The sequence below is a fragment of the Arachis ipaensis genome, chromosome B02 (assembly GCF_000816755.2).
Source record: "Arachis ipaensis cultivar K30076 chromosome B02, Araip1.1, whole genome shotgun sequence".
In the NCBI taxonomy this organism is placed as follows: Eukaryota; Viridiplantae; Streptophyta; class Magnoliopsida; order Fabales; family Fabaceae; genus Arachis; species Arachis ipaensis.
The window spans coordinates 96,887,153-96,910,416 of record NC_029786.2 but is presented as its reverse complement, the minus strand read 5'-3'; the positions used below and the strand labels follow the sequence as shown (position 1 = coordinate 96,910,416).

Genomic DNA, 23,264 nt, shown 5'->3' with positions numbered 1-23,264 from the left:
ATAATAAATAAATCAAGTCTAAAATGTTGTCAAACTATTGTAAAAAAAAATGTTATTTCTGACTAGCTCCTCCATATTTTTTTGTCTTTTTCTCTTCTCACTCTTTTCTGCCTCTACAAAATCATGTTTTGTTTTGAAATGTACATTAGATTAGGACAACAATGTGCTTCACTTTACTAGAAGTCTAGAAAATAGGACTTACCCCTCTCAATCTAGATGTTTCTTTTTTTTTTTTCTTGTCTTAATATTTACAGTTTCATGGAACTTCATTCCTTTAGTGGCACTTTACTCCTGCCCTTAAACAAAAATCTGTCTCAATCAAATATTTCGTTAGGACCCTTAAAATAAAAATTAAACAAAAAAAAGAGAGAGATGATATTTGTAGTCTCGTGCTGAAACTAACACGCATCCCCTTTCTCCCCTTGGATGGGGTGTGGAATCTGCTAAATGAATGAATACCACGCACATTCAAAGGCGAGAAGTGAGTTAGAGTGTCGACTTAGTGTACAAGGCAAACATGAAAAAACAACCTTTTGCTAGAAAAAAACCACCAGACCATCACACAGCAAAGCAAAACACCACGGGACACGTCCCCCAACAAGTTTTGTTGGACTACTTTGGGAAGCTCTTGACTATTAGGGAGATTTTGGGGAAGAATCAAACGAGAGAATTAACTTTAATGGATTATCTCATCTTATAAACTACTCACTCTTCTTTACTTTTTTTGATGTGAGACTAACTTCATGGACTCCTCATGCTTGCAACATTAACACTCTATATATAATATCTCAAAGGGTACATAATTCAATCTCGATGTAATAATTTTTAATGTAGAAGTCATGAGATGCCCAAACCAACCCAAAACCGTTCAAAAAATAATAATGTTAAGGAAAAATATAGGTAATCAACAATATTTTTGAACAATGTGTGAACAATATGAATTAATAGAGTTAAAAGAATAAATTAATCCTAAATTTAAGAGTAAAGTATCGTTTTTGTCCCCAACGTTTGGGGTTTGGGGTAAATCCTATTTGTGTCCCTAACGTTTAAATCGTCCTATTTGTATCCCTAACGTTTGTAAAAGTGATTCAATGTTATCCTGCCGTCAATTACACATCATGGTTTGAGTTTTAAAAATCTCTTCTTGAACTTAGAATACAAATGTCTGGGATAGAATCGATGATCTACTCCGAAAAATAGCTCATCAAATGTTGAAATTAATTCCTACAACATTTATATAATTCACTTTTCTATGGACATAATTGAATCTAAACACAAATAGTGGATATAATATTAAAATCGAACACATCCAAGTGAGATCTAATTGAGAATGAATACATCCAAGTGAGAATAATTGAAAAATATAATCTGATTTGTTAGTATAATTGATAGTAGAATAACATTGAATCACTTTTATTAACGTTAAGGATACAAATAGGACGATTTAAACGTTACGGACACAAATAGGACTTACCCCAAATGTTAGGGACAAAAAGATACTTTACTCTAAATTTAATTAGTAGCATTAAATTAGGATATATTGTATTTTTATTTGATTGGTGGTTGTTCATATTGTTCAAGATGGTCATTGTTTACCTAGCACTCCTGGTTTGTTAAATAATAGGTTAATAACTTACACTTGAGAAAGCAGTATGGGAATATGCAAGACCCTCAAGCCTGCCTTATGGGGAACTTGACATCACAAGAGATAAGAATATTCTAAATCTTGAAATCCTGAAGCATGAAACAAAATGAGTCAAATACTATTAGATATAACAGGAAAGACTGAAAATATTTAGTAAAAATAACAAGATATAATAGAAGTATTACCTTAAATTTGGCCGGAAAACCAAGCTTCTGGATAATTTGAGCATACTGAAGGAAGAAAATGTAAAATTAGACAATGATACAAACTTGTAGGAATAAAGAGCTTCCTAACCCCGCCATATGAAGAAAGAAGAAAATGGATACTCATGCAAATGCAAAGAGGATGAAGACAAATAAGTACTTTATTCTACTCCAAACTACAGAATGAGCAGGGTTATAACCAAACTATAACAAACAACATATTTGACCTGTCTATTTAAGCTCCATTTCAGGAATATTCAGGAACATACATGATAAATAGAAAAGAATAATGCATAAATTTCTTGCAGCCAATTTAGACCGTTGCTCACTCTTTGCTCCAGTACAAACCTAGCCATACCAATGGAAATTAACTTTAGGAATGCAAGCCAAAGCATAAAGAGACAAATTCAACTAAAGCAACAATGATCATCAAATCATGAATAAAATCACAAAGCATGAGCATTATTGAAATCATGATAGCATACAATGAATCAAAGATTCACGCTCAAATTAGCAAAAATAGTTTCTCGATAAAAAATTTCACCAACTTTTTATTTGAGTACAGTGATATCCACTATCATCATTTATGACAGAAGTACTAGGTGAATATTAAGAAACATACCATCTTGCCAGATACAAAAATGAGGGCAGTTGTTTTTGGTTCTCTGATCATCATAATCACTGCAACAAAACGCTGTAAGGGATGATATCACAACTATTAGCACAGGGTAGAAATGGCGAACCAGAATGAGGAAAGCAAGATACATGGAAAAAATACATGTAGTTCCTAAGCAAACCATAATTATGATAGAGTAAAGTGCTTGTAAAGCTTTGAATAAGATGCATATGTTGATTTCAATATCAACTAAGTGAAACTTGCTTTGGGATTGTACTCTGCATTACGAGCTTGAAGTGAAATCGTTTTGAGGTCCAACTTACAGTCCAAATTAACCGTTGACACAATATTTTTGAAGTACAAATAACTTGACTATCAGATTATTCAATTAAGCAAAATCACTAGATGTTCCAATGCTTATAGAAGCAAAGTGATTACATACTCCAAGATAAAAAACCGTAAAAACCCATAACCTCGTTTGCTGAAGATGTAACCAGAAGGCAACCGGACATACCATAGTCAGAGATACAACATTACCACTCAGCTTGTAATTCACAAAAGCAAGATTTTTACTATATAGTTACAATTTCTGTCTTATTTTTTGATAAGTTTAACTAGTTACAAGTTCATAATGCATGCTCCGACACAATTACTAGAACACATTGCTTGAATTGGAATTCAGCATCAGGCCACTTATTCATGATAAAATTGCAACCAATAGCTCAAGAGCTCAAGACCTTCGTATAAAAACGCTGACTTAGCAATCTCATTGCAACCCATGAAGTGACCACTTAGTAATATCTAAACATGAAACACTTGGTGTTGAAAACAAATTATCAAGATCAGATAGATACTCACTGAAGGATAGGCACAATCTCAGAGGGGTGCTTGGTCAGATCCACTGGTTGGCTACCCTCCAATCCTTGGTCAGCCATGAACCCTAATACTATTATACAACATTACACTCAATCTACCAAATTTTCATCTTCTTTTTTTACTTACATAAAAGGAACTATTTCAACCAAAATAATTATTAACAACCCCTCCCCAAAAAAAAAAGACACACCCAGATCTTAAAATGTCCCCAAAAACAAAAATTAGGGAAAAGAATGAAAAAATAAATAGCTGAACACAATTCTTCCCACAATACTATATATTGACCCTTATTCGTAATACGGGGAAACATTTTTTTCGAAAGAACCCCCTAAAAAATAAAAAGGAACTCAGATTCCATACTTTCCCAAAAAGAGTTGAACGAAAAAGTAAAAATGAAAACCTAAAAACTATATACAATTCTCCCAAAATTCTGTGTTCTCCTCTTAATTAAACATGAAATAAAAGGAAGGCTTTGTATATATACGTCAATTGAGATAACAAGCAAGCGAGATTGGACATTTAAGCGCAAAATTAGGTTCGGATTAGGGTTAGGGGTAAACGAGAATCTACAAATCTAGAAAAATTGAAACGAAGTTGAGGTCTTGAGGAGTGAGGTGAGTGTAAGAGAGAATAAAGAGAGCGCGAAAAATTCGAAAGAACGGTTCTTTTATATGAGAAAGCGATGCAGATTATGCAAATTGTTGAATCTACGATGTTATATAAGAGTCTAGTTTAATTATTCTGTTAGTACTATACTTTTGTAAAATTTTTAATTATATTTCTATATTTTTTTTTAATTGGTCTCTATACTATTTTTTTTTTCAATTAAGTCACTCTTAGTAGTAATTGGCTTAATTTTTTTATAGGGACCCAACTAAAGAAAAAAGAATTGGTATAGGGACCTAAATAAAAAGAAAAAAAAGTGTAAGGACCCAATTAAAAAAAAATTGGTGCAAGGACTTAATTAAAAGAAAAAAAAAGTATAGAGACCTAATTAAAAATTTCGCGAAACTATAGGGACCAACAGAGTAATTAAACCTAGACTCAGTTCTAAATATACACCAGATTTATTTTTTATATTTTAATTCGGCTCTAAATCCGATAAAATTTAAATATTTTCAAGTCATAACTACACCGAGTTCAAACCGAGTAAAAACTGGGTCTTTAAAGCTTTAACAATAATTTATAAAGATACTTATTTATGAAGAAACTTATTTATGATGCATTTATTTATAAAGAAGAAACTTGTTATCGAAAAATTGAAATCCATATTTGAAGTTGAAATTATCCATAAATTCTAATTTAATATTTCTTTGATATATTTTCTAATTCAACAAGTGTGATTAAAAATAAAACAATAAGCTTATAATTAATATAACATAATATTAAAATTAATTTAAAACATATATACCTTTTTTAGTTCCCTTAGGGTGCACATGGGTTGGTGAAGCCGGGTTCGCCTTGACTCGGATTTGGTCCGAAATAATGATCGGGTCTATTTTTGAGGTCTATACCCGATTTTAGACCCGGTGAAATCACACCAAATTAATTCCTAAAATGTTCGGGACCGAATTGGGTCTTCGGTCCAGCCCAGACCATGAACACCCCTATTATATATAGAGAGAAATGTTTGGGAACAAAAAAGAGGAAGTGAAAGAAGGATTTGTTCTTTTGGTTATGTTGTGGAAAGATTTAGTAGAGCAACTAGATATCCTTTAAACATTGTCCATTATTCTATCTTTAGATATCTATTTTCATAGAAAGTTATTTATTTTTTATGAGAAGTTACCTATTTTTTAATTTCTCTCTTTTTTAAAGATTAAATGATGGACAATTTTTAAAAGATATCTAATTGCAATGCTATTTTTTAGGAGTGGATGGGGTTTGTTATTCTCACTCTTTGGTTTAAGTAACAGTTTAAGTAACAGCCTCATAGTACCCATTATGAATTATCAATTGCCACATTTGTAATATATGAATTGACTTTGGACTCTGGTGAAAGTGAATCCCAAAAAGTTAAAGAAGTTATGTTTGTTTGAAAGGAAAATAAAAAGAAAAAAATGGAGGAAAGAAAATTAAAAAAAAACAGATTATTTTTCGTTGCTTGGTTGAGAAAGGAAATTAGAGAGAAAGAAAAAGAGATGAAAAAAATTTGGTAGGACTCACTAATTTTTTTTCTCTCCAATGTTAGAAAGAAAATAGAGAAAAAATTATTTTCTCTCTATACTTCTTGTTCATACCCTGTCCCAACATTAGGGCCCAGGTCCAAATAAAAGGCCCAATCCAAAGATTGGCTCTCACTCGACGCCGACCTTCTCCTAAGAAGTTGGTCCCAACAACGACTTGGTCAAAAAAAGTCGGGGACGAAGGTTAGCTGGCAGATAACACTCATTCAAATAAGTAACTGCCCCTAAAATTCCTTAACCCACTTCAAGGAGTCATATCTCAACTTCCCTAAGATAAAGGGACGGTTATCCTTCTTAAAAGGTGGAACTACTTCAACGGTGGTTATTGGTTCACCACTATGAATACACTGACACCCCTTAGGTATCTCTAAGTCCCAATACTCTCTAGACTTGCTTAGACCCTTACTGACTTAAGCATCGGAGTGTCTTTGCAGGTACCACCCCCCACTCTCTCTCACATACTAGTCGGACGGAGGCTCCCAAACGCAAACCTGCTCGGAGGCTTCCTCCCTCAGACGATTGGGCCAACCCAACGAGTCTAGTCCACTAATCTCCGGTTACCCCTCATAACATTGGCGCCGTTGCCGGGGACCCGAGAGATCATCCAGTAATGGCGGACAATTCAACAGAAGATGGTCATACGGCGTCTGACTCTGAGCAAGAGAATCTCGATGTTAGAAACAACGACACGGACATAGCCACCCACCAAGGCGCGACCAACTAGAACAGAGAAAGCACTTCTGGGCTGAAAGACCCAAAGAAAAACTCTTCTGAAGGGCGCGAGTCCGGAAAAGAAGGACAACCCCATGCAACCGACTTCATGGGACTGTTCCATGGCCACCAAGGACGTTTGGAGCAGCTGGAGCAGGAGCTAGAACGACAGCAAGAGGCGGAGAGGAACCTGAGGAATGAGATAGAGCGACGAAAGGAGCTAGAAGAAAAGCTCTTAAGGCTAGAGTCCGCTCTCAAAAATCGAAGCTCTCGTAATGACCGAGAAGATTCCCCCTTGGGAGGTGAAGACCCATTCAGTGAGGAAATAATGAGGGCAAAAGTTTTGAGGAACTTCAAAAACCCTGATATGGACCTCTATGACGGAACCACGGATCCAAAGCATCATCTAAGCAACTTCAAAAGTCGGATGTATCTGGCTGACGCTTCTGATGCTACTCGTTGCAAAGCTTTTCCGACCACCTTGTCGAAAGCAGCGATGAAGTGGTTTGACAGCCTCCCTCCAAGGTCGGTCACTAGCTTCGATGACCTCTCGTGAAAGTTCTTAATGCGGTTTTCTATCCAGAAAGACAAAGTAAAGCACGCATCGAGCCTCCTGGGAGTAAAACAAGAGGTCGGAGAGCCTTTACGGGACTACATGGAAAGGTTCAATAAAGCGTGCTTGGAGATTCAAGATCTACCCACGGAGGCAGTAATTATGGGGCTAGTAAATGGACTTCGAGAAGGTCCCTTCTCCCAGTCCATATCAAAAAGGCACCCGACCTCCCTGAACGATGTACAAGAGAGAGCTGAGAAGTACATCAACATGGAGAAAAATGCCAGACTGCAAGAACCAAGTTGGCGACCTAGGCACTCTCACTCATCAAAAGAGAAAGAAAGAGAACCCAAGAAAAAAGAGGAAGTCGGCCCCGAAAGGCCTAGGAGATATCACTCTTATACTCCTCCAAGAGTTTCCCTAGTTGATGTCTACAAGGAAATCTACCATACCGAAAGGCTACCACCCCATAGACCCATCAAAAACAAAAAGAGGGGGAGTTGCGGCGACTACTGTGAGTACCATAAGATATATGGCCACTCAACGAATGATTGTTACGACCTTAAAAATGTGATAGAAAAGTTGGCCAGAGAAGGTCGGCTTGATAGGTATCTCATGGAAAGGTCGGACCATCATGGGAAAAGGAAGCGAGACGATGAGGACCAGAGAGTTCCACCCCCGCAAACCCTAGAAAGACATATACATATGATCTCAGGGGGATTCGGGGGAGGTGGCCTCACAAAGTCGGCTCGCAAGAGGCATTTGAAGGAAGTTTACCAGGTCGGGGGCCAGACTCCCGACGTCCCCACTATCTCATTTACTAAAGAAGATGGACAAGGAATCATACCTGGACATGACGATCCGGTAGTGATAACCATGATCCTTGCCAATGCCCATCTTCATAGAACTCTAGTGGATCAGGGAAGCTCAGCCGACATCCTTTTCAAACCAGCATTCGATAAGCTGGGGTTGGATGAAAATTAGTTGAGAGCCTACCCCGACACCCTGTATGGACTGGGGGATACACCAATAAAACCACTGGGATACATACCCCTTCATACCACTTTTGGAAAAGGAAAAAAATCCAAAACTCTGAGAATCGACTTCATAGTCATTGATGTAGGGTTAGCCTATAATGCCTTAATAGGCAGAACTACCCTAAACCGGCTCGGAGCAGTGGTATCCACCCCTCATCTCTGCATGAAATTCCCAACACCAGAGGGAATAGCAACCATCAGATGAGACCAAAAATTAGCAAGGAAATGCTACAATGAAAGCCTGAACCTGAGAGAGAAAGGAAAGGAGGTGCACACCATTAAGCTCGGAGGAGTCAGAGCTAAGGAAGAGTTGCGACCACAACTTAAGGGAAAAACTGAGGAGGTACAGGTCGAAAAAGAGGAAGGAAAAAATACCAATATAAGAGCCGATTTGAAAGAAGAGTTGAAGGAGAAGCTTATAAAACTCCTACAAGAAAATTCTGACCTCTTTGCCTGGAAAGCCTCCGACATGCCAGGAATAGATCCTGAGCTCATGTCGAACAAACTATCAGTTTACCCCGGATCGTGACCTGTTCAATAAAGAAGGCGGAAGCTCGGACCTGAAAGGGCTCAAGTGGTGGAAGAACAAGTGCAAGCACTCCTAGAAGCCGGGTTCGTCAAAGAGTTCAAATATCCGGCATGGCTGGCAAACGTAGTGCTAGTCAAAAAACAAAACGGCAAGTGGATGATGTGCGTCGATTACACTGACCTGAACAAGGCGTGTCCCAAAGACCCATATCCACTTCCAAGCATTGATACTCTAGTAGACTCCAGCTTAGGGTATCGATACTTGTTGTTTATGGATGCATACTCGGGATACAATCAAATCCCGATGTACAAGCCAGATCAAGAAAAAACATCATTCATCACACCTAGAGCAAACTATTACTATGTGGTTATGCCCTTTTAGGCTAAAAAACGCTGGAGCCACATATCAGAGGTTGATGAATAAGGTGTTTGCATCTCACCTTGGGGGATTGATGGAAGTCTATGTAGACGACATGCTAGTAAAAACCAAGGATGAGACCGATCTCTTGACAGACCTCATGCAAGTCTTCAACACCATAAGGCTACATGGGATGAGGTTGAATCCCGCAAAATGTACCTTCGCAGTAGAGGCCGGAAATTTTCTAAGATTCATGCTTACACAAAGAGGAATCGAAGCTAATCCCGACAAGTGTAAAGCAGTCCTAGAAATGAAAAGTTTGACTTGCTTAAAAGAGGTCCAGCAGCTGAACGGCCGACTTGTCGCCCTCTCTAGGTTCTTGGCAGGATCAGCATTAAGATCCCTACCACTCTTCTCTCTACTAAGAAAAGGATGCCAGTTCGAATGGACTCCTGAGTGCGAAGAAGCATTCCAGGAGTTCAAAAAGTTTTTAAACCAACCTCCCATTCTAACCCGACCTAAAATCGGGGAAGAACTCGTCCTGTATCTGTCGATAGCAGACAAAGCTGTAGCATCAGCTCTAATACGGGAAGATGAGGTCGGGCAACATCCTGTATATTTCACCAGCAAAGTTCTACAAGGCCCTGAATTAAGATATCAAAAACTTGAAAAGTTTGCATATGCCTTAATAGTAGCCTCTCGAAGGTTACGACCTTATTTTCAAGCTCACACAATAAGAGTCTGAACGAACCAACCCATGAAGCAAATCCTCCAGAAGACGGATATTGTGGGTAGGATGGTTCAATGGGCAATAGAGCTATCCGAGTTCGACTTAAAGTACGAAACTCAGACAGCAATAAAAGCCCAGTGCCTCACCGACTTCGTAGCAGAATATGCAGGAGACCAAGAGGAAGAATCCACTACGTGGGAGTTATGCATAGATGGATCCTCAAACAAAATAGGAAGCGATGCATGCATAATACTGGTCGAAAAAGGGGGGACACAAATAGAAGTCTCCCTCAAGTTCGAATTCCTAGCTTCTAACAATCAGGCAGAATATGAAGCTTTGATTGCAGGATTAAAACTGGCAGAAGAAGTCGGTGCAACGAAAGTAGTGGTATTCAGCGACTCTCAGGTGGTGACCTCCCAAATAAACGGAGAGTATCAGGCTAAAGACCCCAACATGAAGAGATAATTAGATAAAACCCTGGAGCATCTTAGGCGCTTTGCAGAAACCGAGATCAAGCATATAACTCGGGATCTCAACAGCAGAGCAGACACCCTCTCCAAGCTAGCAAGTACCAAACTAGGGGGGAATAATAGAAGCCTGATCCAAAAAACTCTCCAAGAGTCCTCTGTAGCAAAAACAGAGGCCAAATAAGACGTCCTTGAAGTTTCCAGATTGGACCTCGGATGGATGAACCCATTAATCGAATATCTAAAATTCGACATCCTACCCAAAGAGGAAAAAGAAGCTAAGAAAATCTGGAAAGAAGCACAAAACTATACTTTGGTGAAAAATAACCTCTACAAAAGGGGGATATCAACACCATTATTAAAGTGCGTTCCGACCTCAAGGACGACAGAAGTCTTAGAAGAGGTCCGCAGAAACCATCTCGGAGCGAGGTCACTGGCCAGGAAAGTCATCCGAGCTGGGTTCTACTAGCCGACTTTACAGAAAGACCCCACCAAGTTTGTAAAAAAGTGTCAGCCATGCCAAATGCACGCAAACTTCCATATCGCTCCCCCCGAGGAGCTCATAAGTATAACTTCTCCATGGCCTTTTGCTAAATGGGGATTGGACCTGTTAAGACCCTTTCCCCAAGCACCTGGACAAGTAAAATACTTGATAGTGGGAGTAGACTACTTCACGAAGTGGATAGAAGCAGAACCATTGGCCACCATCACTGCTCAGAGAAGTCAGAAGTTTCTCTACAAAAATATTATCACAAGGTATGGGGTACCTCACTCCATCACCACTGATAATGGCACTCAGTTCACCGACTCAATCTTCAGAAACCTAGTAGCCAGCATGAAGATCAAGCATCAGTTCACCTCGGTAGAACATCCACAGGCAAATGGCAAGCTGAGGCAGCTAACAAAGTCATATTAGCAGGGTTGAAGAAAAGGCTACAAGATGCAAAGGGAGCCTGGGCTGAAGAACTTCCACAAGTACTTTGGGCTTATCGGACTACGCCTCAGTCTGCCACAGGGGAAACACCCTTCCAACTTGCTTATGGAGTAGAAGCCATGATACCAGTTGAAATCAGCGAGCAAAGTCCAAGGGTGAGTTTCTACGATGAGGTTGGAAACATACAGGGGCACAAAGAAGAACTGGAGTTACTCCTTGAAGTCCGAGAACAAGCCCAGATAAGAGAAGCAGCATTGAAACAAAGGATGAAAAATAGATATAATAAAGGTCATTCAAAGAAGTTTCACCCCAGACGACCTGGTTTTGATTAGAAATGACATTGGAGTCAACAAATCTGGGGAGGAAAAGCTCGCTGCCAATTGAAAAGGACTATACAAAATTAGTGAGGTCTTAGAAAAAAGCTATTATAAGGTGACCGACTTAAACGGCACCGAGCTACCTAGGTCGTGGAATGCTTGTAATATGAAAAGGTACTATAGTTAAAAGCGAACCCCGCTCACTGATGTACTATTTTCCCAACTTCATGGTTTTTTCCCAAAGAAAGGGTTTTCCTGAAGGAAGATTTTTAACGAGGCATCAAAGTGGAGACTAAGGGAAACAAATTGTCAAAGCCCTTAGTAGCAAAAAGTACCTTCGCAAATAAATAAAGATCTTTTTCCTACATCTCTTTATAAGTTCCGTTATACATTATTCTTTCTACGAAACGCGCCGACTTAAGCTCGACAAAACATGAAAATCCCATGAACCGACCTAGATGGTCGTCAGGATGAAACGACGAGGTACAAGTCGGTGTAAAGAGGTCATAAAAGTAGATCATGATAAACTCGGAAATTACCTGACCTACAAGTCAGGAAAACCGAGAAGAAAAATGCATCGCAGAAATAACCTAAGTCACGAAAACTCAATAAATAAAAAAATTGAGTACAAGGAATATGAAAAGAGAAAAAGAAAATCCAACAAAAACCAAAGGCATAGGCTATCCCAAGTCTCTGAGAAAACTCAAAACCGCTAAGACAAAAGACAGCCAGCCAGGATAAATAATTTTTTCAAAGTAAAAAGATCAAAAAGGGTTTTGGAAAAACCTAAACAGAAAGCATGCACACCGCAAAAGATATCCTAAACCCTTATCCAAAAAATGGTATTTTTAAATATTTTGTTTACGGCCACGAAAGGCCAAGAAATGTCAACTAACCACCGCCACCACAAAGAAACAAAATTGTTTAAAAAACAGGGGGCCCACAGGCCGGGCCCCCATATAGCCAGAATCAATTAAGAGGAGGGAAGATCACCATCACCAGGAGAAGGGCCATCACCACCAGGACCAGGGAGAGAAGTCGGAACAGCACCAGGAGGGGGCGGAACAGGCTGATCAGGGTTTTGTGAAGGAACTCCCGAGGAGCTCGGCACGTCCCCCCGAGGAGGAAACTCCATTATTCTTTGCCCCCTCGTCTTCAACTCGGAATCGGCTGCAGGTCGGGGACGGGAGACAATGGCACCGTCCACTACGATCTTGTCAGGATCTAATGGAGAGAGGTCCAAGTCGGGAGCAATAACTCCGACTTGTTCCTTAAATATTCTCCATGCCTCCTCTGCACCCTCAGCGATCGAATCCTCCAAGTCCTAGAAAGCGTCCCGACACTCAGAAAGCTCCTTCTTCAGATCTAGATTCTCCCCAAAGAGCCTAATGTAATTCTGCTCTGCCTTCTTCTTAAGGCCCTCTGCCATGGCACACTGGCCCATCAACTTCTTCTCCCTATCTCGAACTCGATCCTTCTCCTTCTTTAACTTGGTAACCTCCTCCTTTAACTTCTTCTCCTCCCCCTGGTATAAAAAAATCGTCCCCTCAAGCTCCTCAACCTTTCGGGCAGAACCCAAAGAGCTAAGGGGAGTATGTTCAAAAATATCCAGGAGTTTTGTACACACCCCAGCCGTCCGGACGCTCCCCTGAACTATAACATTCAGATGGTTCTGAACCATAGCATCATCCATATTAATTGATGAATGGGAAAAAATATGGTTCCAGACAAATTGGAGACCATCGAATGTAACCCCGGAAGAAGAGCCAGAAGTCTTTCACTTCTTCTTCTCGGGTTCAGGGGAAGATCGGGGCAAAGGGGGAGGAGAAGGAAGAGAGGAAGTAGAGGAAGAGGATACCATGATAGGATGGGAGGAAGTCCCCAAATTATGAGGAGGAGGAGGAGGAGGAGGAAGATTGCCAATGGCCCTTGCCGCATACACCCACGCCCGAGATCTTTTCTTGGCATCTTAAACTTTTTTATAAGAAGAGGCAGAAGCTTTCTTCACCATTTCTAAAAAAGACGAAGGCAAAAAATCAATTTACAAGGAAATCGGAATTCCAGAGTCAGAAATAATTAAAACAAGTCTGAGCAAATAAAAAAAAAAAATCATATCTACCTAATTGAGTTTGTACAAAGGTCGGAGACTCTTGGAGGAACTTTTTTGTATCAAGATAAGGGGCTTTTCCCCAAACTTCTCGGAAGAACTCCACAATAGCCTCCTCTACCTCGTTCAGATCATCCAGGCTATATTTTTCCATAGGAGAGGCTTCCAACCAGTACAGGGAAAAACGGGGAGAAGAATCTTGATCCAGGAAAAAGGGGTGGTGACCCTCTACGGCTTGAACTTTAAAAAAGAAATTTTTGAAGTCATGGAAAGATTCATCAAAAAGGGTAAAGACTCTCCGGCCTTGGATGGCTCGAAAATACACCCATTGCTGCTTATTGTTTTGCCCGCTAAAGGGCTTGGTCATATAAAAAAGAAAAAAGAAAATCTTCAAAGAGGTCAGAAAATTTAATTCACGGCTGATAAGTTGATAAATTTTCATAAAACCCCAAGAATTGGGGTGAAGCTGAGTGGGAGCAATACGACAGTAAGACAAAACAGCTTTTTCAAAGTCAGAAAATGGCAGAAAGACTCCCAGACGGGTAAAAAGGCTCTCATACATAAAAAAGAAATGAAGGTCCGCATCAGAAACCCTTCCAAAACAAATCCGGTCTTCCGGACCTGGGGTAATTAGTTCATATTTTGGTTCATCCTCATCAAGAACACAAATTCTATGGTGAGTACGGAGATCGGTAATATAGTCAGTATCTACAAGGGGTTCTTCCCCAAGAACTGTAACATCCACCCACTGGGAAAGGGACTCTAAAGAAGACATCTTTTCCTAGTAAGAGGGTGATGGAACCTACAAAGAAAAAAGGGAAAAGAGTCAAAAACAGGGTCTCTATAGGGCCAAGGTAAGATTCTCAGTGAAACAGAAACACTAGGCCTACAGCCAGACTTGCTACAAACACTCCTCTAAGCATGCAAGTAAAGAGCATTCATTAATAAAAGAGGAGGATAGAAAGAACTGACCTTTGTTAAGCGAAGAAAGGCAGAGACGACGGCGACGCGTAGAAGAGAGGAGCAGAAGAAATTTCTTTTCAAACAGAATATGAAGGCAAAAAAGTTTCCAGAAACGAAACAAAGAAAGAGAGGGAAAGTATTTATAAACACGCCAGGGGCATAATAGTAAAAGTCAAAAACGGTCATTAAAGAAATGCACCGTTACCAATGTAATTAGTCCCCGCGTGTAAATACGCAAACTCCTAACGGACGCGACGTTTGATTAGACGCGACTGTTGAGACTTTAAAATCACGTCGGTTTCGAAAAATCATGTCGGTTCCTCATCAGGTCGGCTACAAGCCCGAGCTAAAATACTCGAATCCAACTCTTAAAAGAGATTGCACTCGAGTAGGGGCACTGTTCATACCCTGACCCAACATTAGGGCCCAGGTCCAAATAAAAGACCCAATCCAAAGATTGGCTCTCACTCGACGCCGACCTTCTCCTAAGAAGTCGGTCCCAACAACGACTTGGTCAAAAGAAGTCGGGGACGAAGATTAGCTGGCAGATAACACTCATTCAAATAAGTAATTGCCCCTAAAATCCCTCAACCCACTTCCAGGAGCCATATCTCAACTTCCCTAAGATAAAGGGATAGTTATCCTCCTTAAAAGGTGGAACTACTTCAACGGTGGTTATTGGTTCACCACTATAAATACACTGACACCCCTCAGGTATCTCTAAGTCCCAATACTCTATAGACTTGCTTAGATCTTTGCTGACTTAAGCATCAGAGTGTCTTTGCAGGTACCACCCCCCACTTTCTCTCACATACTAGTCGGACGGAGGCTCCGAAACGCGAACCTACTCGGAAGCTTCCTCCCTCAGACGATTGGGCCAACCCAACGAGTCCAGCCCACTAATCTCCAGTTACCCCTCGTAACACTTTCAATATTATCCCTTTATTTTTTTAATATATTTTATAATACAAGAATAAAACTGTCTTTTTATTACATTTATTTTCTTCTTATTTTCTTTCCATTCAAACACATCTAAAAAAAAAATTCACTTAATTTCTTTTTTTTTCTTTTTCTCTATTTCTTTCGTTCTAATCAAATATAGCCAGGGCCGAATGAATTGTAAAAAATAATTTTTATTTTATTTTTTATTTATATTTTCAAACGGCTAATTAAAAAATTAGTTGTGATTTACCTTAATATTATTATGTTTTTGTATATTATACTAATACCAGGGATAGTTAGTGTAAACTGTAAATAGAAATTGTGAATATTAATGTTAAATAGGACAAAAAATAAATGAAAATCGTAATTAACTATTCCTAAAAGATAAAATTATCTCAAGGAGGTGTATAGTTTGTGAAAAAATTTTAAATTCCTGGGAAAATAAAGTTATAAGTTGCTTCTATAAATTATTAACCTTCGAAGAAGAGTTATAAATCAAAAGTAGTTTTTTTTCTTTTTCATTTTTATGTCAGTAATACAGAGAACAGGACTGAAATAATGATTAGAGAAGGCTCAAACATATGTCACAAAGAGCTTTCGTAAATTTCGTATGCCATTTCCAGCAGAATCAACATATGGAGAAAATTTTTTGAAAGAAAAATAATGCAATCTGAATAAAAGCTTAGTACATTACCATACATGCTTATTGCCTAAAACAACCTCCATATTGATCATTCTATGGTTACTAACATAAAACAAATAATAAAATAAAAATGATAATGATGCAAGTAATAGCCAACCAAGGAAAATTCAGGAACACCATATTCTAAATTCTTAACTAATTTGATTGTGTTATCACATCTGATTGGGCAGATTGTGAATGATTTTGTTGCTGTATCTGCAGCATTCCTTGTGGTTCTTCTCCTTGCCAGTTCCAAACAATGTCCTTAAGTGCAGGCCTAACTTCTTGTTGTAGCAGCTTTTTGTATTCCAATGTGTCTCCACTTGATTTCTTGAGTTCAACAAGGTGGAACACCGGCGTGATCTCGAAAATCTCGGCATCAATTCCCAATGGCCCTTTTCTGCCAGCATTAGTACCTTCTAGCTTGATCAAACCTCTATCTTTCTTCCTAAGTTTCAGTCGAAGGCGCTTGCAAATTTCGTCTAGTTTAGAGATTATGATGGATGCAGGCTTGTTAGATGTGAACCTGACTTGTTTCTTTTGATCAGTTTCCTCGAATAAGCCGGACAAGTCGAATCCAGACGAATAGGAGATAATATCAAACGCATTTAAGTTGCTTGGCTTTGAAAATTCAGGTGTTGATTCAGCAGCAGGGCCGCCATTTTCGCATGATCCAAACACTCCATCAGCATCCAAGGGAGCTAACTCTTTCTCTTCATTGTCATTAGTAACAATTGGCTTCTCTAACCCTTTCTTGAACCATGAACTTTCCATGATTTTAGCCATTGATATCCTTGTCCTTGGATTAGGATCCAAGATTCTAGACAGTAATCTCTTCACATCCGGAGGAAACCAACTCGGAAACTTGAATTGTCCCTTTCCAATCTTCTTATACATTTCCATCAGATTCGAATCTCGGAAAGGAAGATAACCTGCCAAAAGAACATAAAGTATGACTCCACAAGACCATATATCAGCTTTGAAGCCATCATAGCCCTTTCTAAGTATCACTTCTGGAGCAACATAGGCAGGGGTGCCACAAGTAGTATGGAGTAGTCCATCTTGGTGTCTAGATTCAGCAATCGCACTTAGCCCGAAATCTGAGACCTTCAAATTCCCATTTTCATCCAATAGAAGATTCTCCGGCTTGAGATCCCGGTGGCAAACGCCTCGGCTGTGGCAATAGTCCACAGCACTGATCAATTGTTGAAAATATCTTCTAGCATCATCCTGCTTGATCTTTCCTTTTAGTACCTTGTTGAAGAGCTCGCCACCTTTAACATATTCCATGATAAAGTAGATCTTGGTTTTGGTGGCCATTACCTCATAAAGCTCAACCACATGTGGATGCCTGATTAGTCTCATCACTGAAATTTCGCGCTTAATCTGATCAATCATCCCCACTTTCAGAACCTTCTCTTTATCGACTATTTTGATCGCCACGCTTATTCCGGTTATAAGGCTCCTTCCATGGTAAACTTTGGCGAAATTTCCTTGGCCTAACAATCTCCCTAACTCGTATCGTTGCATAAGCACGCCTCCTTTCTCTTCCATTTTTACCAGCACCTTCTTCTATACCAATAGTACTAAATAAGTATAACTATGCAGCTGGAACCGGAATCTGCTTCTCAAGATGTCGAAAGCTTAACCGTCCTCACAAACATCGTATTTTGAAATCATACAATGGTTAAGATCTCTATTCAAATCAGTAAGTTGATGATAAGGGCAGTGAACTAAACATTCAATCTTGTCAAAGATGAATAAGGGTTGTTCATATGGAAGTGAAAGAACTTTATCCTCGGAGAAGGAACTTTCGACTATCAAGCACATCTTTCAGCATTCCCTGGTTTTTGTGATGAAACAGAGAGAATCTTACAAATTTTGTAGAACAATCAAGGAGTAAAGCAAACCTTTCAATTACTCTGCATATATGAAAGGCACACCTGAAAGAAAGAAACAAAGAAACAAAGAAAGAAGGAAAAATTTAATAAGTAAACTACATCAAAGTTTTATGTCCCTTAGCAGCATAAGATTCAGAAGATCCTAATTAATTTTAACCATAACCTTTAATTTATATTAAGACTCACAAGAAAGAGTAAGAAGACATGTTAACATCCTAAACCTAAATCTTGTTTTGGATTAAACAAGAGATAAAACCATGATCATGCATTGATTCAACTCAATTTTCTAAATTTGGGATAGTTTTGGAAGGGGAAAAAAAAGTTCAGTTCTGTAAGGTAGCAATTAGGCAAAATAACAGCAAAGAGTTGCCAACATTTTCCAATTTCCATACACATGTGATTCAACTTCCATTATATATTTATAGTCAAGAACAAACTTTGGCAATCTATCTAACTATTTTCTTGACATTTTCACATGTCACAAGTTGTTGTTATCAACTTATCATACAATTGGGCAAAGTGTTGTGATCAAGATTCCAAAAACAATTATCACATGTGTCTGTAATACTGTAATAAAATCAGAATAGAAGCAACAAAAGCAGAAAAACAAAATCTTCTTCAAGAAATTCCCATTAACAGAAAGTATATTAAAAAAAATGAATGGTTTTAAAAGATATATAACTTTGGTTGTACACATAAGATTTCAGTTCATATAGTTAGATTGTGGTTAAATTAAACCTAAATAAGTCCTTTCATTCAGTTTTATCATAACTTCTCAAACACTGATTTAGAATCAACCAAAATCCTCGAACAACTAACTAACTGAATAAGATTAGGTGTGAAAAAAAAAAAGCAAATACCCAAAGAATAACAAAATAAATAAATGAAGAGAAAAAATAAACAAAATCTAATCTAAAAAGGTGCTATATATATCAATGTCATTTAAAAAGGCTTAATTCAACGCTCAGAGAATCTCAGATATCATAAAAAGGTGAACGATTTAGCCTTGAAAAAATAAATCTAGAAATAAAACTAAAAACTCGAGAAACAAAAATCTGAATGAACAAATTAAACAAAACCCGAAAACAATTCCACAATGATATAATATTATATCAAATTTCCAGAATCTGAAGAGTAGGAGAAGAGTTTAACATAGATAACGATGAGAATTAAACATGCATAAGGAAAACATATCATAGTCCATAGATTTGTTAAATAAATTTACCTGCTAACTAATTATTTGAGTGAGATGTATATGTATGGCGATGTTTTGTTCTGAATGTGGTGTGTTTTGGATGCAAATTCAATGATGAAGAATAATGAAAGAGAGATTTGGAACTTGAGAGAACCCTTTTAAAGTGTGTGTGTGAGAGAGAGAGAGAGAGAGAGAGAAATGTAAGTATGATAAGAAAATGATGTAACCATAGAATATTCTAACGCATTCTATACTGCTTCTCAACACTCCAATCATTTGTATATTTTTATTTTTTATTTGTTTTTCATAATATATACTAATAAATGTTAAAATTACTTCGGAAGTTAATATTCTTTTGAATAATAAATTTATACTTTATATTTACGTCTAAAATATTTTGAAAAAGGAAAAGTGGAAAACACATTAATGTATGGCATTTTCGAAAAAGGACTACAACGATCTGGTTGAAATTTTTTTGTTTTGTTTTGGTTAGTTATTTAAATATTAAAAAAAAAATTCATCTTAATAATAGTGAATCTGTTGGGAAGAAAGGAGAAATAGATACTTTCCATTTTTTTTAATAATTGAGAGATAAAATGTGATCTTTTATCATTAATTTTATAAGTGGGACCAATAATAAATATGAGAGAGAGCAATAAAAGATTAGAAATCACACTTTACATTCTCAATTTTTTTAAACAATTGAGAGGATCTATTCCTGTGAGTGTGATGCCTTTTCAAACCGCTTTTTTCTATTTAAATAAAAAATTTTATATTTTTTTAAGTGATAGTAAAATGAATTATATTTTTAAATTAATCTCTACATACAAGTCATTTAACCAAATAAATTTAATAATTCATTTATACTCATGTGTTTCTGCTGCAGATTCATCTTTTTCATCACTCCTTCGTCATCTTCTTCTTCTTTTTTATTATTTTTCTTTTTCGTTATCGTCGTCACCTCCTCCTCCTTTTTTCTCGTTTTCTTCCATCATGATCATCATTGTTATAGTTATTGTCGTCTTCTTCTTATACGTATCGTCGTTATTGTTATTGTTGTCGTTATCATTATCCAAAATTTTTACCATAGAATTTTCTCAAGTTTATTCTTGTTTTACTCTTTTAGCAAGAATAAAAACAAAAAAATTAAACAAAGAAGAAAAAATATATAATATTATAAAATTACTTGAAAAAAGATGAATCTACATTTATTCAACTAAAAGAAAGAAAGAAATAAGAAAAAAAGAAGAAGAAAAAAATGCAATATTAAAGAAAATATTTCTGTGTATTTGTAGCAAATTTCGGTGTAAAACTAAGATATTTTTGTGTATCGATAAGTTATGCATAATTCAAAATTTTTCTTCTTCTTCTTCTACCTTCTCACGTTTTTTCTTATTTTATTCTCTTAATAAGAATAAAAATAAAAAAATTAAACAAAGAAAAAGAAGAAATACATAATGTTGCAAAATTATTTGGAAGAAGATGAACCTGCATTCATTCAACTTAAAGAAAGAAAGAAATAAGAAAAAAAAAATACAGCATTAAGAAAAACATTTTTGTGTATTTGTAGCAAATTTTGGTGTAAAACTAAGACATTTATGTGTATTGTTAAGAATTTTTGATGTATTTGTACTAATAAGTTCTGCACAATTCAAATCTCTTCCTCTTCTTCTTCTTTATCTTCTACTGCTTCTTCTTCTTCGTCTTCTTATTTCATTTTCTCATAATTTTTTGGTAGGAAAAAATTAAACAAAAAAAAAATATATATATATATATATATAATATTACAAAATCAATAGAAAGAGGAGAAAGAAAAAAAATGTAGCAATAACAGCAATAATAAAAAAAATAATAAAAAGAATGAAACATGTAAAAAAAGAAAAAGGAACGTGAAAAAAAAGATAAGAAACAAAAAAAAGGAGAAGGAGGAGGAATGCAGAATACAAATGTTAATAGAAAAATGATATAATTTTACGTAATTACTTACGTAAATAAATTTTATTGGATTAGGATTAATTTATTTAGATTTGTTTGCTCAAAAAATTTGTATAACTGAACTGTATTTTTTTTTATTATACTCAATTTTGTAAGTATTCAACTGAGTCTGCAAAATTAAAGAATAGTGCAATTTTGCAAAGCAAAATTAAAAATGTATATACTCTGAGGAAGAAAAAGTGATATCATCAAGTTCACTGCACAATTTTCTATTATTTTCAACCACTTATTAATATTTCTTATTTTTAAATTTTTTTTATCAATTTTAAAAATAAAATTGAGAAATAAAAAAATTATTTAAATTAAAAAGAAGCCCATATTCGTACATGCTATGAACCAAACAAGCAAAGAATAATGGTCTTCCTTGGACTCAATGCGATCCAATAACATTGAAACACGTGGCGTGATAGTAGCTGCTCCAGGTGCAACCTTCCCGTGTTGCTGGGTAACAATTTGACACGTGTAATACAATGATTGGTGGAGAGCATGAAGCAGTCTCTTCCAGATTCAGATTCTGGCGAACATGTTAATAATAAGTCATTAAGTCCTATATCTACCCCATTAATTAACTGGCCTAGGCTAAGATTCACTTAATTCTTTTTCAATTCTTTACAAAACTATATGTTTATAAATAAATTATTCAACAAACGAGTCCAAGATATTACCTTATTATAATAAGTGACGTATTGAGTTTAAAAGAACATATGTGGCAATATATATTTCTTTTTCATTGATGATTTTCATTACCTCATCAAGTCCTCAACAAATTAAGCATACACATGTGATTTATTATTCTCACGACAGCAATGCTAGAAAACAATCACAACACATCCTTTAAGAATGTGTATGATTTATGTTGTGCCACGCTGCCACCACAGAAACACACAAACAGACAAAAAAAAAATGGTGAAAGCGAGAGATTAGATTAGAGAGATGATAGTTAATCATGTGTTGAGTAATGACAATAATATGTTTCTTATTACGCAATTAATTAAACAAATAAGCAAGGGAAACGATCCAAGTGAGTGATTGAGAAAAAGCTTCACGGTAGTGTCACATCCATGACGGTGTATTTTGAAGTTTATGTTTTATGTGAGACAAATTAAACATCAGCATTTCACAAAACATGAAAAGACTCTATATGTTGTTAATAATCATAATTTCTTTTAAGAAGTTACATATTGTGAATTATGGAAAGGGGACCCTTTTTTAACTTTATTTTCGTTTTTAGATGAAACATATGATAACGCGTATTGCAAATGAAATACTTATGTAATTAAAGAGTGGTCAGGCAATTATTTAATCTCTTAATCATTGCACGTTTTGAATATAAAACAAAATTCAAAGATAAAATATCCTTTGAATTTTCTATATTTGATGATTGTGGTTCCAATAATAGGATTCATATTTGTGCAACACATAATCACCATAGGAAATCCATCTAGAAAGACTACTTTCTCGTTAGATGAAGAAAAATGAATATACAATAAAACAATACTAGGTGATGACCGATAGAATTTAATATTTTTTATTAATATTTAACCAATGAATTAATATTTATATTGGTTCGTAAAATTATATTTATGCTTTAATAAAGTTCTTAAAATTTTGATTTATTCAATTTAGTCTCTTAATTTAGTATTCGTAATTTATGTTAATCCCTAATTTTATTTTTGTCACAAAATCGTCAACAACATATCGATATAGACTAACGATAATCACACTAGATTTTCTAATTGCGATTTGATGTGATAATTAAAACTTTTTTACCTCAATTTTCTCTTTATCATCAAGTCTTTAAACTCTAATCCTAAGTTTGCTTAAGCATTTTAGAGGCTTCTTAATAAGTAAATTAGGATAAAAAAAATTTAATTATCATATTAAATAACCGATAGAAAGTTTAATGTAGCAATCGTTTATCTATTTCAATACATCGTTAACAATTTTATGAGACAAACAGAGTCAAAAACTAACGTAAATTACAAATGTCAAAATGAAAAATTAAATTGAATAAATTAAAATTTTAGAGGACGAAATTAAACTACGAATATAATTTTAAAAACTAATATGAGTACTAACTTTTTAGCCAACTCTAAACACTAAATTTTAAATTTTAAATTTCATACTTTAAAATATAAATTTTAATAATATAAATAAATAATATTAGCCCAAATTGTTGACTAAAATTAATAAAAAATATATTAATCCCTTAATATTTCTCCATATAATAATATCACAAGTTGGTATTATATATATTTTAAGTAAAATCTCAAATAAACTTTTAAACAGACTTTAATTTTTAACAAATTTAGCCGCAA

The 23,264-nt window shown here is 36.2% G+C and overlaps 1 protein-coding gene and 2 long non-coding RNA genes across 4 annotated transcripts; all 3 read right to left on the bottom strand.

Annotated features, from left to right (window-relative positions):
* On the bottom strand, nucleotides 1,552-4,015 carry LOC110269019. 2 transcript variants are annotated; one of them, XR_002357892.1, is made up of 4 exons: nucleotides 3,323-4,015; nucleotides 2,471-2,542; nucleotides 1,831-2,196; nucleotides 1,552-1,734 (listed from the first exon to the last, which is right to left on the bottom strand). It is a non-coding gene; the product is annotated as an uncharacterized LOC110269019 (long non-coding RNA). The 2 variants fall into 2 exon arrangements; XR_002357893.1 differs by having other exon boundaries at nucleotides 1,831-1,875.
* Nucleotides 4,734-22,759, bottom strand: LOC110269018. The gene is made up of 3 exons (XR_002357891.1): nucleotides 22,750-22,759; nucleotides 5,927-5,931; nucleotides 4,734-4,848 (listed from the first exon to the last, which is right to left on the bottom strand). It is a non-coding gene; the product is annotated as an uncharacterized LOC110269018 (long non-coding RNA).
* Nucleotides 15,759-19,173, bottom strand: LOC107625858 (CBL-interacting protein kinase 2). The gene is made up of 2 exons (XM_016328586.2): nucleotides 18,982-19,173; nucleotides 15,759-17,798 (listed from the first exon to the last, which is right to left on the bottom strand). The coding sequence occupies exon 2, from the start codon at nucleotides 17,407-17,409 to the stop codon at nucleotides 16,012-16,014; it is 1,398 nt and encodes a 465-aa protein (XP_016184072.1). The 5' UTR covers nucleotides 17,410-17,798; nucleotides 18,982-19,173; the 3' UTR covers nucleotides 15,759-16,011.

Coding starts and splice junctions, on each gene's coding strand:
- LOC107625858 (XM_016328586.2), bottom strand. CDS start 17,409: ATGGAAGAGAAAGGAGGCGTGCTTATGCAACGATACGAGTTAGGGAGA.